The sequence below is a fragment of the Panthera pardus genome, unplaced genomic scaffold, assembly GCF_024362965.1.
Source record: "Panthera pardus isolate Hobbes unplaced genomic scaffold, ASM2436296v1 HiC_scaffold_13, whole genome shotgun sequence".
NCBI classification, from domain to species: Eukaryota; Metazoa; Chordata; class Mammalia; order Carnivora; family Felidae; genus Panthera; species Panthera pardus.
Window position 1 is genome coordinate 38,694,161 of NW_026526688.1, and position 15,696 is coordinate 38,709,856.

The 15,696-nt window shown below is 37.3% G+C and overlaps 1 protein-coding gene across 20 annotated transcripts in view; it reads right to left on the reverse strand.

Annotated features, from left to right (window-relative positions):
- The window catches only part of PSD3 (pleckstrin and Sec7 domain containing 3), an 800,398-nt gene that overhangs the window by 146,119 nt on the left and 638,583 nt on the right, over positions 1-15,696 (reverse strand). Inside the window, exon 16 of one of the 20 annotated variants that reach the window (XM_053900981.1) lies at positions 8,144-8,515. The exons of the other annotated variants lie outside the window; for them this stretch is intronic. Coding sequence (XP_053756956.1) covers positions 8,196-8,515 — 320 coding nt within the window. The 3' untranslated portion in view covers positions 8,144-8,195. Of the gene's footprint in view, positions 1-8,143; positions 8,516-15,696 lie in introns of those variants that run through there. 20 annotated transcript variants of the gene reach the window in all.

Genomic DNA, 15,696 nt, shown 5'->3' on the forward strand with positions numbered 1-15,696 from the left:
GGTGGCTCAGTCAGTTGAGCGGCCGACTTCGGCTCAGGTCATGATCTCACGGTCCGTGAGTTCAAGCCCCGCGTCAGGCTCTGTGCTGACAGCTCGGAGCCTGGAGCCTGTTTCGTATTCTGTGTCTCCCTCTCTCTGACCCTCCCCCGTTCATGCTCTGTCTCTCTCTGTCTCAAAAATAAATAAACGTTAAAAAATAAAAAAAAAATACATTGTAATCCAGGCCTATCTCAAGAAACAAGAAAAATCCCAAATACAAAATCTAACAGCACACCTAAAGGAAATAGAAGCAGAACAGCAAAGACACCCCAAACCCAGCAGAAGAAGAGAAATAATAAAGATCAGAGCAGAAATAAACAATATAGAATCTAAAAAAACTGTAGAGCAGATCAATGAAACCAAGAGTTGGTTTTTTGAAAAAACAAACAAAATTGATAAACCTCTAGCCAGGCTTCTCAAAAAGAAAAGGGAGATGACCCAAATAGATAAGGTCATGAATGAAAATGGAATTATTACAACCAATCCCTCAGAGATACAAACGATTATCAGGGAATACTATGAAAAATTATATGCAAACAAACTGGACAACCTGGAAGAAATGGACAAATTCCTAAACACCCACACACTTCCAAAACTCAAACAGGAAGAAATAGAAAGCTTGAACAGACCTGTAACCAGCGAAGAAATTGAATCAGTTATCAAAAATCTCCCAACAGATAAGAGTCCAGGACCAGATGGCTTCCCAGGGGAGTTCTACCAGACATTTAAAGCAGAGATAATACCTATCCTTCTCAAGCTATTCCAAAAAATAGAAAGGGAAGGAAAACTTCCAGACTCATTCTATGAAGCCAGCATTACTTTTATTCCTAAACCAGACAGAGACCCAGTAAAAAAAGAGAACTACAGCCCAGTATCTCTGATGAATATGGATGCAAAAATTCTCAACAAGGTACTAGCAAATCTAATTCAACAGCATATAAAAAGAATTATTCCCCATGCTCAAGTGGGATTCATTCCTGGGCTGCAGGCCTGGTTCAACATTCGCAAATCAATGTGATACATCACATTAATAAAAGAAAAGATAAGAACCATATCATCCTGTCAATTGATGCAGAAAAAGCATTTGACAAAATTCAGCATCGTTTAATAAAAACCCTCGAGAAAGTCGGTAGAGAAGGAACATACTTAAACATCATAAAAGCCATTTATGAAAAGCCCACAGCTAACATCATCCTCAATGGGGAAAAACTGAGAGCTTTCTCCCTGAGATCAGGAACAAGACAGGGATGTCCACTCTCACTGCTGTTGTTTAACATAGTGTTGGAGGTTCTAGCATCATCAATCAGACAACAAAAGGAAATCAAAGGCATCAAAATAACTTCAAAGACGAAGTTATGCTTTCACTGTTTGCAGATGACATGATATTATACATGGAAAACCCGACAGACTCCACCAGAAGTCTGCTAGAACTGATACATGAATTCAGCAAAGTCGCAGGATACAAAATCAATGTACAGAAATCAGTTGCATTCTTATACACTAACAATGAAGCAACAGAAAGACAAATAAAGAAACTGATCCCATTCAAAATTGCACCAAGAAGCATAAAATACCTAGGAATAAACCTGACCAAAGATGCAAAAGATCTGTATGCTGAAAACTATAGAAAGCTTATGAAGGAAATTGAAGAAGATATAAAGAAATGGAAAAACATTCCGTGCTCATGGATTGGAAGAATAAATATTGTTAAAATGTCAATACTACCCAAAGCTATCTACACATTCAATGCAATCCCAATCAAAATTGTACCAGCATTCTTCTTGAAGCTAGAACAAGCAATCCTAAAATTTGTATGGAACCACAAAAGGCCCCGAATAGCCAAAGTAATTTTGAAGAAGACCAAAGCAGGAGGCATCACAATCCCAGACTTTAGCCTCTACTACAAAGCTGTAATCATCAAGACAGCATGGTATTGGCACAAAAACGGACACATAGACCAATGGAATAGAATAGAAACCCCAGAACTAGACCCACAAACGTATGGCCAACTCATCTTTGACAAGGCAGGAAAGAGTATCCAGTGGAAAAAAGAGAGTCTCTTTAACAAATGGTGCTGGGAAAACTGGACAGCAACATGCAGAAGGATGAAACTAGACCACTTTCTTACACCATTCACAAAAACAAACTCAAAATGGATAAAGGACCTGAATGTGAGACAGGAAACCATCAAAACCCTAGAGGAGAAAGCAGGAAAAGACCTCTCTGACCTCAGCCGTAGCAATCTCTTACTTGACACATCCCCAAAGGCAAGGGAATTAAAAGCAAAAATAAACTATTCAGACCTCATGAAGATAAAAAGCTTCTGCACAGCAAAGGTAACAATCAACAAAACTAAAAGGCAACCAATGGAATGGGAAAAGATATTTGCAAATGACATATCAGACAAAGGGCTAGTATCCAAAATGTATAAAGAGCTCACCAAACTCCACACCCGAAAAGCAAATAACCCAGTGAAGAAATGGGCAGAAAACATGAATAGACACTTCTCTAAAGAAGACATCCGGATGGCCATCAGGCACATGAAAAGATGCTCAACATCACTCCTCATCAGGGAAATACAAATCAAAACCACACTCAGATATCACCTCATGCCAGTCAGAGTGGCTAAAAGGAACAAAACGGGAGACTACAGATGCTGGAGAGGATGTGGAGAAATGGGAACCCTCTTGCATTGTTGGTGGGAATGCAAACTGGTGCAGCTGCTCTGGAAAACAGTGTGGAGGTTCCTCAAAAAATTAAAAATAGACCTACTCTATGACCCAGCAGTAGCACTGCTAGGAATTTATCCAAGGGATACAGGAGTACTGATGCATAGGGGCACTTGTACCCCAATGTTTATAGCAGCACTCTCAACAATAGCTAAATTATGGAAAGAGCCTAAATGTGCATCAACTGATGAATGGATAAAGAAATTGTGGTTTATGGGGCGCCTGGGTGGCTCAGTCGGTTAAGCGGCCGACTTCGGCCCAGGTCATGATCTCGTGGTCTGTGAGTTCGAGCCCCGCGTCGGGCTCTGTGCTGACAGCTCAGAGCCTGGAGCCTGTTTCAGATTCTGTGTCTCCCTCTCTCTGACCCTCCCCCGTTCATACTTTGTCTCTCTCTGTCTCAAAAATAAATAAACGCTAAAAAAAATTAAAAAGAAGAAATTGTGGTTTATATACACAATGGAATACTACATGGCAATGAGAAAGAATGAAATATGGCCTTTTGTAGCAACGTGGATGGAAGTGGAGAGTGTTATGCTAAGTGAAATAAATCATACCTCTGTATGGACAGATTCCATATGTTTTCACTCATGTGGATCCTGAGAAACTTAACAGAAGACCATGGGGGAGGGGAAGAAAAAAAATGGTTAGAGAGGGAGGGAGCCAAAACATAAGAGACTTAAAAACTGAGAACAAACTGAGGGTTTATGGAGGGAGGGAGGGAGGGGTAGGTGGGTGAGGGGTATTGAGGGCACCTGTTGGGATGAGCACTGGGTGTTGTATGGAAACCAATTTGAGAATAAATTTCATAATTAAAAAAAAAAAAAGAAACCTGATAACAAATTAAAGACAAGGGGTACCTGATATGAAAGACTACAAAGACTGTAAGATTGATATAACCCCCCTGAGTACTCATTCTAGTGACCCTCTGAATAGATTTCCTGTTCTGAAAAGACTACAATACTTGAAACAGAAGCCCACCACGTTAATGGCCTTATAGATATCCCCATATCTACCTTCATAGGAAGGCCCCCCATATGTGCCTCTCCCAGAGTCAACTCTGAAGGCTTTCCTGGTAAATTGCTACATATTTCCCTTAAGCAGCCAGGGGAAAACTAAAATGAAAAGAAACTCCTTAGCTTGTAAGTCTTCAAAACCAGACATGCAGCTCTAGAGGCAATTCAAAATTCACCTATCCCTTCCACAGATCTCCAAAATTCCCCAGTTTATCTGAAAGACTTTTAAATTATTAGTCTTAGGAAAACAAAGTTCTTCTTGGAGGAACTTACATTCTTTCCTTGTACCTTTGAGATGAAAATATTAAAAGTACAAACCTCAGGGAGGTAATTCTTACTAGAAGTAGAATGAAAAAAGGAAAGGTCATTTTAAATTCAGACAAATGAAAAACCATGTGTCTTTTCCACAAATAGTAGCAGAAAAAACAAGCCATCTAAGCAGGTAACCTTAACTTATTCCACCTGCTCGGAAAACAGTTGGGATCCAACTGTTCTTTTATAGACTAGTGAATGTTGCATTACCGTAATACCAGTACCATGGCTAAAAAATTTTAAAACAATAAGATCTCTGTTTACATGTTTATGTGTGTCTAGTGTAGATGTGTGGCATTTTCTACCTTCTGATGTTATTGTTGATATTTGTAAAGAGCTCTATTTAATTGACTTAAAAATAAGCACCTATAATTTTAAATCTCAGAAATATAACAGAAATGAACACAAATGCTTTTTAGGTTCATGTGATCTAGTAAGATATGTGGTAATAAAGCTAGTTTAATTTTGCTAGTTTGTTAGAGTTACAAACATTGAATATAATGCACACATAACTTTTTACTCTTCCTGGGTTTTTTAGTCAAATAATTAATGTTATCTCTCTTGCAAAATTTGTCAGCAAAAGATAACAGAATAATGGCTGACTTTGTCTAATGCCTCTTGAAGGCTTCACGGGTAATTTCCAAATAATTATTGAGAATAAGAAAATTAAATAGAAATACGTATGATAAAAAGTTTTGAAGTGAACTTTTATGCCAGAATTATGTTTTATAGAATACATAATTAAAAACAGTTTCCTAAATCTTTGTTAACTTGACATTTAAAAATTTTTCTAGGTGAAATTAAATAATGGAGATTTATTAAATATCTACATCATTTCCAGGTAAGATAAAGTAATGACACTTAATCACTAAACATAGGCATATGCACTTTTTGTTCCCTTTTATGTAGGAACTATAAAGATATTTGCGTCTGTTAGTAAATATGTTTTATGTCATGCTAAGAAATTTCCTAAGGAAAAAAACATGTTTCTAGAAATACTAAAAAGTATTTTTAAATCTGCCAAATTCACAGAATGCTAATGTAAAAGTTCACAATTGTTTACTCCTTAGTTAAGGTTCCTAAGGGTTAAGAATTCAAATTAATGTATGTGATTAATGCTTGTAGAACATTTCTGTATGGAAAAAAAAAGTAGGATAGATGCTTTTCTTCTGATTTGTTATCATTAAGAACAAAGACTGCCTTTAAATCTCCCTGGTAGGGACTATACCAGGTCCTTCTCACTACACTACCCAGAAGAGAGCCACATTTCAGGGATTTAATTCTTGGATATGCATCTCACAACTATAGAAGGCTTCATCTGACATTTTGTCCTATACAGATGCTGGGAACCTCCAAATCAAATTGATGAGGAAGTGAAGTGGCTGACACTGAGGTAGATTGCTTCCTCTGAAGATGCTGGATTGACACTTCATACTTTAACTCAACATGTAACCCCTTCTTTCCTTTCTGTCCTTTACTCTGGCACTGGCCTGGAAAGATAATGCCACCATCTTGTGTCTCCCAGGCCATTGTTAATGGGAAAAAGTGCCTTTCAGATTGTTGGATCTGCCATCAAAAACTCCTACCTGTCTGTTAACAGAGCCAGCTTAGTGGAAATGGTTTATACCTTGACAGAGTTTATCTTGGCCTGTGAATGCCTAGATAGCTGGTGCATAACCAAGCAATTCCTCTTAGGTTTTTAACTGTGCCCTTATAACTGTTACATCTCCTTGTTTGACTCCTCTGGATTTACATCATCAAGTTGGAACTACAGGAAGTATTCATGACTCAGGATTTGCTTCCTTTGGTAGGGCCACACTACTTTGGTTAGGAGTAAATACAAATAAGAATATGATCAGAAGTCTCTCCTTAACTCTTAAAGGTTTAACAGAATCTGTTGCTAAGACAACAGCTGCCCAACAAAGATCCTTAGACTCTGTTCAAAGTGGCTCTTGATAATAGGATAGTCCCTAATTATCTTTTAACTGAGCAAGATGTCTGTGCTGTTACCAACATCTGTCTGCTACATCTGAATTAACACTTAGGGGGAAGCTGAAACTTTCAAGTATGCAAGATCACTGGGCAAGCCATTTGGCTTAAAGGGTGACTCCTTCAGCAGGGTCTTTCTTTGACTTATTTGATTTTGATTAGTTTGGGTCTTGGGGACAGGGCTCTGAAATGTGCTACAAACACTGGGAATTATTCTGCTTATAGTCATCATAGTAATCTTGGTGGGTTGTATTCTCTCAAAAATTTAAATGCATGTTTTCAGCCACTAACCACCAAGGAAATTATTTAAGACTCGAATGTCAAAAAAAGACATGGAGAAAATGAGCAACTTAAAGAATGTGAACTTCAAGTTGTAACCTGTATATCATAGGGACTAAGCAAAAACATCACAACCTGTGACCACCACACAAAGGATCAAAAAAAGCTGTGAGATCTAGAGTGGTAGCTGATAGTAGCACTAATGCCTTAAATTTTGATCACATCTCTCAGTTAAGCTGAGGATCTGATCAAAAGAAAACCAGAGGCCTACAATGTTATCACTTATGTTAAGGCCCTGAGTCATAATATCAAGACTCAATGCCTGACCAAATTGCAATTTCAACTCCTCCCTCACTTCTGCCAGGAATGTAACTTTTAACCAGTCACGGAATTTCTTGATCAGCACTAGGAAATTCACTGATATGCCCCTTCAGTTCTCCTCAGAAGGGTGACCAGGCCTAAAGCAATATATTCTTTGTTAATAATTTCCTTTTCTCTGCTCTGCTTTTAAAAACATTTCATCTTCTATAGCTCAATGAAGTTTCTTTTTCTTTGTTGTATGGGATACTGCCCAATTGTTTACAAAGCCAATTAGATCTTCAATTTATTCAGTTTAAGTTTTGTTGTTTAACAACTCTCTCCTCGCTCTGACTTTAGTTTTCTCTAGATCACTTAACACCTGTCTGAAATATGGTATATTTATTACTGAGCTCCTTCTACACTATAATGGAACCTTTGAGTATGTACTTTGTTTGATTTGTTGCTGTGTCCAGAGAGCAGATTAATACTTGGAAGAAAAATTGAAAAAAAATCAAATGTCCTGAACAGACATGCAAATGACATGACTGAATAAATATTAGAGGGAATTTTTTAAAAATTTATTTTCTCTATCATTTACATGAAACCACCTTACAAAACTCAGGTTTCTTAAAGAGAAAAGAGAAGACAGGGTAAAATTTAGATTCTGATTATGTCAGCAAGATGATGTTAAGTATGAAAATAAGAATTAGCAAAGACCCAGGCTCCTAAGGAACAAATATAGCTTGACAAAGTACTATGGGTTTACAGAATGAATATCTGTGGTAAAGGACTTCAAATTCTAGAAAAGAAATACCATCTCAGAATTCTTTTTATAAGAGGCACCTGAGTGGCTCAGTCAGTTATGCATCTGACTCTTGATTTCTGCTCAGGTCATGCTCAGTTTGTGAATTTGAGCTTGCATCAGGCTTTGTGCTGACAGCGAGGGGCCTGTTTGGGACTCTCTCTTCCTCTCTCTCAGCTTCTCTCTCTCAAAATAAATAAATACTTAAAAAAATTTTTTTTAGGGGCACCTGGTGGCTTAGTCGGTTAAGCATCTGACTTCACTCAGGTCATGACCTCATAGTTTGTGTGCCTGAGTGCCACATTAGGCTCACTGTTGTCAGAGTGGAGCCCACTTTGGATCCTCTGTCCCCCTCTGCCTGCCCCTTCCCCACTCACTCACACTCTCTCAAAAATAAATACACATTAAGAAAAATTCTTTTTTAAAATTGAGGTATAATTGACATATGACATTATGTTAATTTCAGTTATAGAAAATAATTATTTGGTATTTATATATACAGTGAAGTGATCACCACAATAAGTCTAGGTAATATCTGTCAAAATACATGGTGGCAATTTTTTTAATGTTATTTTTGAGAGAAGGAAAGATTGAGGTCATGTACACACAACGGGGGGGGGGGGGGTGGGGGGGAGGAGGAGGAGGGGGGGAGAGAGAGAGAGAGAGAGAGAGAGAGAGAGAGAGAGAGAGAGAGACGGAGAAAGCATCCCAAGCAGATGGCGCAGAGCCTGACTATGGGCCCAAACTCATGAACCAGGACGTCATGACTAGAGTCAGATGCTCAACTGACTGAGCCACCCTGGCACCCCAGCAATTTTTTTTCTTATGATGGCATATGTTTAAAGGCAACATGCAAATATGATATATAGTATTATTAGCTACAACCAACAGAATCTTAATTCTTTTTTTTTTGTTTTTTAAGTTTATGTATTTATTTTGAAAGAGAGTGTGAGCGGAAAAGGGGCGCAGAGAGAGGGAGCAAGAATCCCAAGCAGGCTCCTTGCTGTCAGTGCTGACACTGGGCTCGATCCCAGGAACCGTGAGATCATGACCTGCACCAAAATCAAGAATAAGACACTTAACCCACTGAGTCACCCAGGCACCCCAACATGATTCTAATTCTTATAAACCGAGGATTCAGGAGAACTTGGTGTTTTAATAACAATCTTAAAAAGTTGGACATAGCAAAATGCTACTGAAGTTCAAGAACTTCATTATATGTGAAACATATGAACACTGAACTCCAAGAAAATCAAGCATAGTAATGTTTTTCATAATTTGTTTAGCAATTAATTTAGAGCTCATTATAAAACTTATAGCAAGTTAAGTGCTAAAATAAAATGTAAGGTTAAATCATTAGTGTGAGTAGTGCAGGTAACTGCTGAATCAGGCAAGTAGGCTTATCAAGTGACACCAAATCAGGTTTCTTCAACTTTGTAAGAACCTTATGACTGAGAAAGGTCTGACTCAAAGACCCTGCTGAACATGTATTTCTACAAATAGCAATTCAAATAAGCTATTGTAATTGTAAAACAGCCTAAGGCTCCTGGCATCTTTAGAATGCCCCTGGGCAAAAACTACTGCAGGTCAATAAAAATAATGGCAAGGATGAGCAGCCTCCAGATAGAAATCTGTGGTCCAGGGAATGTAATAAAGTCTGTCTACTTTTCCCTAAACTTAGAAGCTTGAGGAGAGACTTTCAGCTCCTTCTGAAACAGGACTCTTGATCCTCACATTACAAGGCCACTCACAGAGAGGTATCATGGAATGCATCTGAATTGATGCCACCGTGTGCTTTACTCTTGGCTTTTCCAATTCAGGTCAAACTTCTTCCATTTATTTAGACTTCTGGTGTTCTAAAGTGCTTCCACTTTGTAAAAAGGCAAACAGAAATGCATTCCCAAGAGCATGGCAACAAGCAGCCTTTATATGAATTACTTAGTGCTGCTAAAACAACACAAAACCACCTTTTGTCATCCCCTAGCCTCAATTTATTTACAGTAAGAACAGTACCACAAAAAACATTAAGTGAATTTTTAAAAGAGAGGGACAATACAGATCCATCTTACCATAACGAATTATTATTTTTTTTGTTAATCATACTATGGAAAACTTTATGCCTTTTCACTTTTGCCATTATTTTGCAAATGTTTTTCTCTGTTTTTAGTTATAATTAATTATACTTCATTAGAACTTTAAAACATACCATTGTATTAATGTCACATTTTAAATAACAAGTGCTGTAACATAAAATATTGATTTTCCCTGTACACGTAAGTCATGCTTGTCCAATGTCAATAGCTTGTCCAATGTCAATAAAAAGGAAAAAATAACGGAAAAAAAGCACATAAAAAAAGCTACAAAATCACCAATCTAACTAGGGACTACCATTATTGACATTTTGGTATATTATCTTCTAATAATTTTACTATGCACACATATGTCACACAACAAGGATATTACACTTGTTTCTTTTAAACACTTCTACTAAGAATATATCATATTAAAATGACATTAAAGAAAGACATTTTACTATTCTATTTTACTCTTTCATATAAATCTAACAATAAAGTTTTCATTGGCCATGGAGTTTCCAAGATGATGATGATGATGATATTCTGTAGCAAAAACAAAAACTAGGTTCTTTCTATGTGCTAAGCACCTTAAAAGGCATTAGCTTCATTGGATCCTTGTCACCTTAAGGCTTTGCATTACCTATTTCCTTGCCAGAATACTTGTATCTATGATCTTTGTGTGCAGAGATTTGATGGATTTCCTTATATAATTCAGCTCTCAGCTGAATGACACCTATTTAGGTATATCCACTCCTTCTCCTTATTCCCATCAATAGTGAATGTTCTGGCACACAGCTAATGCTCAAAAGCATTTTTTTAAATGAATCAATGAGGGAGAAGAAATAAAAATGGCAGAGTAGGAAGATTCTGAGCTCAGCTCCTCACACGGACACACTAAAACTATAAATATATAAGAATAACTTTCTCTGAGAATGACCAAACAATAGGAGAACTGCTCTTTCACAACTAAAGATATAAAGAAAAAGCCATACTAAGACAAGTCAAAGGGGCAGGCAGAGATGTAGTCTCGTAAGGACCAACATCTCCAGTGTGGTGACCCACAAGCAGGAAACTATCAAAAATGAGAAGATCCTTCCTGAGGAGTGAGGAGTTCAGGCATCACCCTAGCCCTGGGAAACTGTACCAGAGAGACAAGGCATAATATCTGGATTTGAAAATCCGAGGGTCTTAACTGGGGGAGAACTGGAGGGATACAGAAAACTGAGACTCCATTCTTAAAGGGCTTGTACACAAGCTCACTTTCTCTGAGACCCAGAACAGAGGCAGCAGATTGAAAAGCATATAGGCCATATATGAAGGAGACTTAACTAATTTTAGGGTTCGTGCAGAAATGAAGGGATCTGTAGGAACTTTCTCTGGAAATGGAAGTGATAGTGGGTTCCATCTTTTGTTACTCTCCTTCTACCTCACTGACCTGGCAAAGGTGAGCACCGTTTCCATCTACCTTGCTGCCACAGCTTGCCCTGCCTGGACATTCCTATGCAGACCTGCCCCACCCAACCTGCTCACCCAATACTGCCCAACCAATAGGCATCCTTGGCTGGAGAGCAACTCCCACAAACACAAGGGGCTCTGTCCCACAACACCTAGCAAACGGCCTTAGTCAGGACTTGTGTCCCTCATTCAAAGTGGCTCCCACCCTACAATATCTGAAAGGTGGTCTTGGGACCAGTATGGACAGCTGCTGGGCCTGGTAGCCAGAAAAACCAGGGGCTACCCTGCTTAGAGTTGTTACCAAGACAGTCACTGTCCAAACACAACAGAAGGGCACATATGCAACAATATAGGAAACAGCCCTGTAATACCTAGTTCTGGTGACCAGAAGGGATAGTGCCAAAGGTCACCACAGGACCCCTACTACATAGTACAATACCTTCCAGACCAGAAGACATATCTCACCTATCTAATACATAAAAACAAAATGAGGAGGCAGAGAAATATGTTCCAAACAACAGGAAAAGGAAAAACCCTAAAAAAAGAACTAAACAAACTGGAGATAAGCAATCTATCTGACAAAGAGTTCAGGGTAATGGCTATAAAAATGCTAACTGAATTTGGGAAAAGAATGGATGAACAATGAGAAATTTTAAAAAGTGATAAAAATATAAACAGAATGATTCAGAACTAAAGAATATAGTTTAAGTAAAAAACACACTACAGGGAATCAGTTTAAGGTACTACAGGGACAACATCTAGCATACTAATATTCACATTATACAGGTCCCAGAAGGGAGGAAAGAGGAAAAAAAGGAACAGAAAACTTATTTCAGGAAATAATAGCTGAAAACTTCCCCAACCAGGGGAAGGACAGATAATAGATCCAGGAAGAATAGAGAGCCCAACCAAAAAGAACCCAAAAAGCTTCACATCAAGATAGATTATAATTCAAATGTCACAAATTAAAGAGAATTTTTAAAGTGGCAAGATAAAACGAGCTAGTTATATACAAGGGAACACTGATAAGACTATCATCTTTGAATGATAGAAACTTTGCAGGCCAAAAGGGAGTGGCACCATATATTCAAAGTAATAATCTAATCTTACACCTAAAGGAACTTAGAAAAAGAAGACTAACCAAAGCTCAAAGTAGTAGAAGGAAGGAAATAATAAAAGATCAATAAAACTAAGAACTGTTTCTTTGAAAATATAAAAAATATTGACATTCAGCCAACTCATCAAGTACAAAAAAGAGATGACTCAAGTAAATAAAATCAGAAATATAAGAGAACACCATACCATTATAACGTACATCACACAAATACAAAGGATTGTCAAGAGACCACTACAAAACTTATACACAATAAATTGGAAAACCTAGAAGAGATTGATAAATTTCCAATTTACATACAATTTTCCAAGACTGAATCAGGAAGAAATAGAAAATCTGAATAAGACTGATTACTAGTAGTGAAATTGAATCAGTCATCAACAAACTCCCAACAAACAAAAATTCCGGAACTAGATGGCTTCTCAAGTGAATGGTACCAAATATTTTAAAAAAGAGTTAATACCTGTTCTCAAACTATTCCAAGATACTGAAGAGAAAGAAATGCTTCCAAATTCATTCCATGAGGCCAGCATTACCCAGATATCAAAACTAATGACACTACAAAAAAAGAAACTTACAAAAAAAGAAACTTCATCTTTGATGAACAACTATGTAAAAATCTTTATTAGCAAACCAAATTCATCAATATTATGAAAGGATCATACACAATAATTACATGGAATTTATTCCTGGGATGCAAGGATGGATGGTTCAATACCCACAAATGAGTCAACACAATTCATCACATTAACATCCTAAATGATAAAACCCATGTGATCATTTCAAAAGATGTAGAAAAGGCTTTGATAAAATTCAAGCATCCATTTATGGAAAAAAGTCTCAATAAATTGGGTAACCTGAGGGAACATGAGAAAACAACAACTGAAAGCTTTTCCTATAAGATCAGGAACAAAACAAGGATGCCCACTCCTGCCACATTATTCAACACAGTGTTAGAAATCCCAGCCACACAATGAGAAAGAATGAAATCATGCCATTTGCAGTAACGTGGATGGAAGTGGAAGGTATTGTGCTGAGTGAAACAAGTCAGTCAGAGAAGGACAGATATCCTATGTTTTCACTCATATGTAGATCTTGAGAAACTGAACAGAAGAGCATAGGGGAAGGGAAGGGGGAAAAAGTTACAGAGAGGGAGGGAGGCAAACCATAAGAGACTCTTAAATACAGAGAACAAACTATGGGTGAATAGGGGAGTGGGGGAGAGGGAAAATGGGTGATGGGCACTGAGGTGGGCACTTGTTGGGATGAGCACTGGGTGTTGGATGTAAGCCAATGTTACAAATTATATTCATAAAAAAATTTAAAAAAGTATATAAAGAAGAAAAAGATAATAAAAAATAAATAAAATAAAAGAAGAAGGAAAAAAAAGAAATCCCAGGCACAACAAGCAGATAAGGAAAAGAAATAAAAGCATCCAAACAGGTAAGAAGGAAATAAAACTATCACTATTTGTAGATGACATGTTACTATATATAGAAAACCCTAGATACTACATAAAAAAAGCTATCAGAATTAATTCAATAAAATTTTAGGATAAAAAATTTAAAGTACACAGAAACCAGCTGTGTTTCTACATACTAAGAACAACCAGTAAAAACGTAAAATTAAAAAAAAAAAACAATCCCATTTACAATTGCATCAAAAAGAATAAAATACCTAGGAATAAATTTAACCAAGAAGGGGAAAGACTTGTACTCTGAAAACTATAAGACACTGGTGAAAGAAAATGAAGATGACATATATAAATGGAAAGATATATTGTGCTCATTAATTGGAAGAATATTGTTAAGATGTCCAAAGCACCCAAAGAATTCTATATATTTAATGCAATACCCATCAAAATACCAATGGCATATTTCACAGGACTAGACATGTATAGAAACACAAAAGACCCTAAATAGCCACCGTAATCTTGAGAAAAGGGAACAATTCTGTAGGTATCACTGTCCTTGGTTCAAACTATACTACGAAGTTATAGTAATCAAAACAGTATAGTACTGGCACATAACCACATAGGTCAATGGAACAAAATAGAGATTCCAGAATTAACTCATGCTTATATGGTCAATTAATATATGACAAGGGAGACAAGAATATACAATGGAAAAAAGGCAGCCTTTTCAATAATTGGTGCTGGGAAACTAGACAACTACACACAAAAGAATAAAACTGGACCACTTTCTTAAACTACACAGAAAATGTGGGACCCAAGGAATTTAACAAAAATCCCCTACCCCTGGACAAGCAGAGCAAGACTAACTCCATCTTGTGCTACACCTACCATCTCATGTATAACCCCCACATGACCTACTTATTGCTTAAGACACTCCCCCACCCTAGTCAAGCCACTGAGCACACCCTTACTGGAAACCGGTTCATATAGGAATGCGGAACCCCTAACCGCCAAAGAATGTAAACCCTGCCTTTTGCCCACCAAACTTGCATGCCAATTCTTAAACCCCGCCTTTTGCCCACCAAACTTGCGTGCCAATTCTGACCAGAGTGATAGGCTAGTTCAAACAGTTACTATAGGGTAAATTGTAATTCAATTGGCCACCTGCATGTGGACTGACATGACTATGCAACTTTCTGTGTGTGTTACAATCTCATTGGCCACTGGCCCCTATAAAACTGCTATGCCTCTTAACCTAGGAGTCCAAGTCCCTGCTCCGCTGTGTCGGGTATACTTGGGCCCAAGCTCGAGCTTGCAAATAAACCCTCGTGCGTTTGCATCGGTATCAGCTCCTTGGTGGTCTCTCAGATTTGAAATCGGGGATTACAAAAAAAAAACAAACTCAAAAAGGATTAAAGACCTAAATGCAAGACCTGGAACCATAAAACCGCTGAAGGAAAATAAAAGCAATAAACTCTTGGACATTCATCTTACTGGTATTTTTTTGGAGTTGTCTCCTCAGGCAAGGGCAACAAGAGCAAAAATAAACAATATGACTACATGAAACTAAAAAGATTTTTAACAGTGAAGGAAATCATCAACAAAATAATAAGGCAGCCTACTGAATAGGAGAGGATATTTGCAAATGGTATATGTGATAAGGAATTATTATCCAAAATATATAAAGAACTCATACAACACAATAGCAAAAAAAACAATGTGATTTAAACACTGGCAGAGGATCTGGATAGATATTTTTCTAAAGAAGACACACAGATGGCTAAAAAATACATGAAAAGATACTCAACATCATTACTCATCAGGAAAACACAAATAAAAACCATAACGTAATAATGCCTAACACTTGTCAGAATAGCTATTATTAAAAAGACAAGAAATAACAAATGTTGGTGAGAATGTAGGGAAAGGAAACCCTCATGAACTATTGGTGGAAATTTAATTTATTGTAGCCACTAGAGAATACAGTATGGGAGGTTCCTCAAAAAAAAATAAAAATAGAACTATCATACAATCCAGCAATGCCAACTCTGGTTATTTACCCAAAGAAAATAAAAATAATAATTTGAAAAGATACATGTGCCACTATGTTCACTGTAGCATAATTTACAATGAATAAGATATAGAAGGAACTTAAATGTCCATCAATAGATGAAT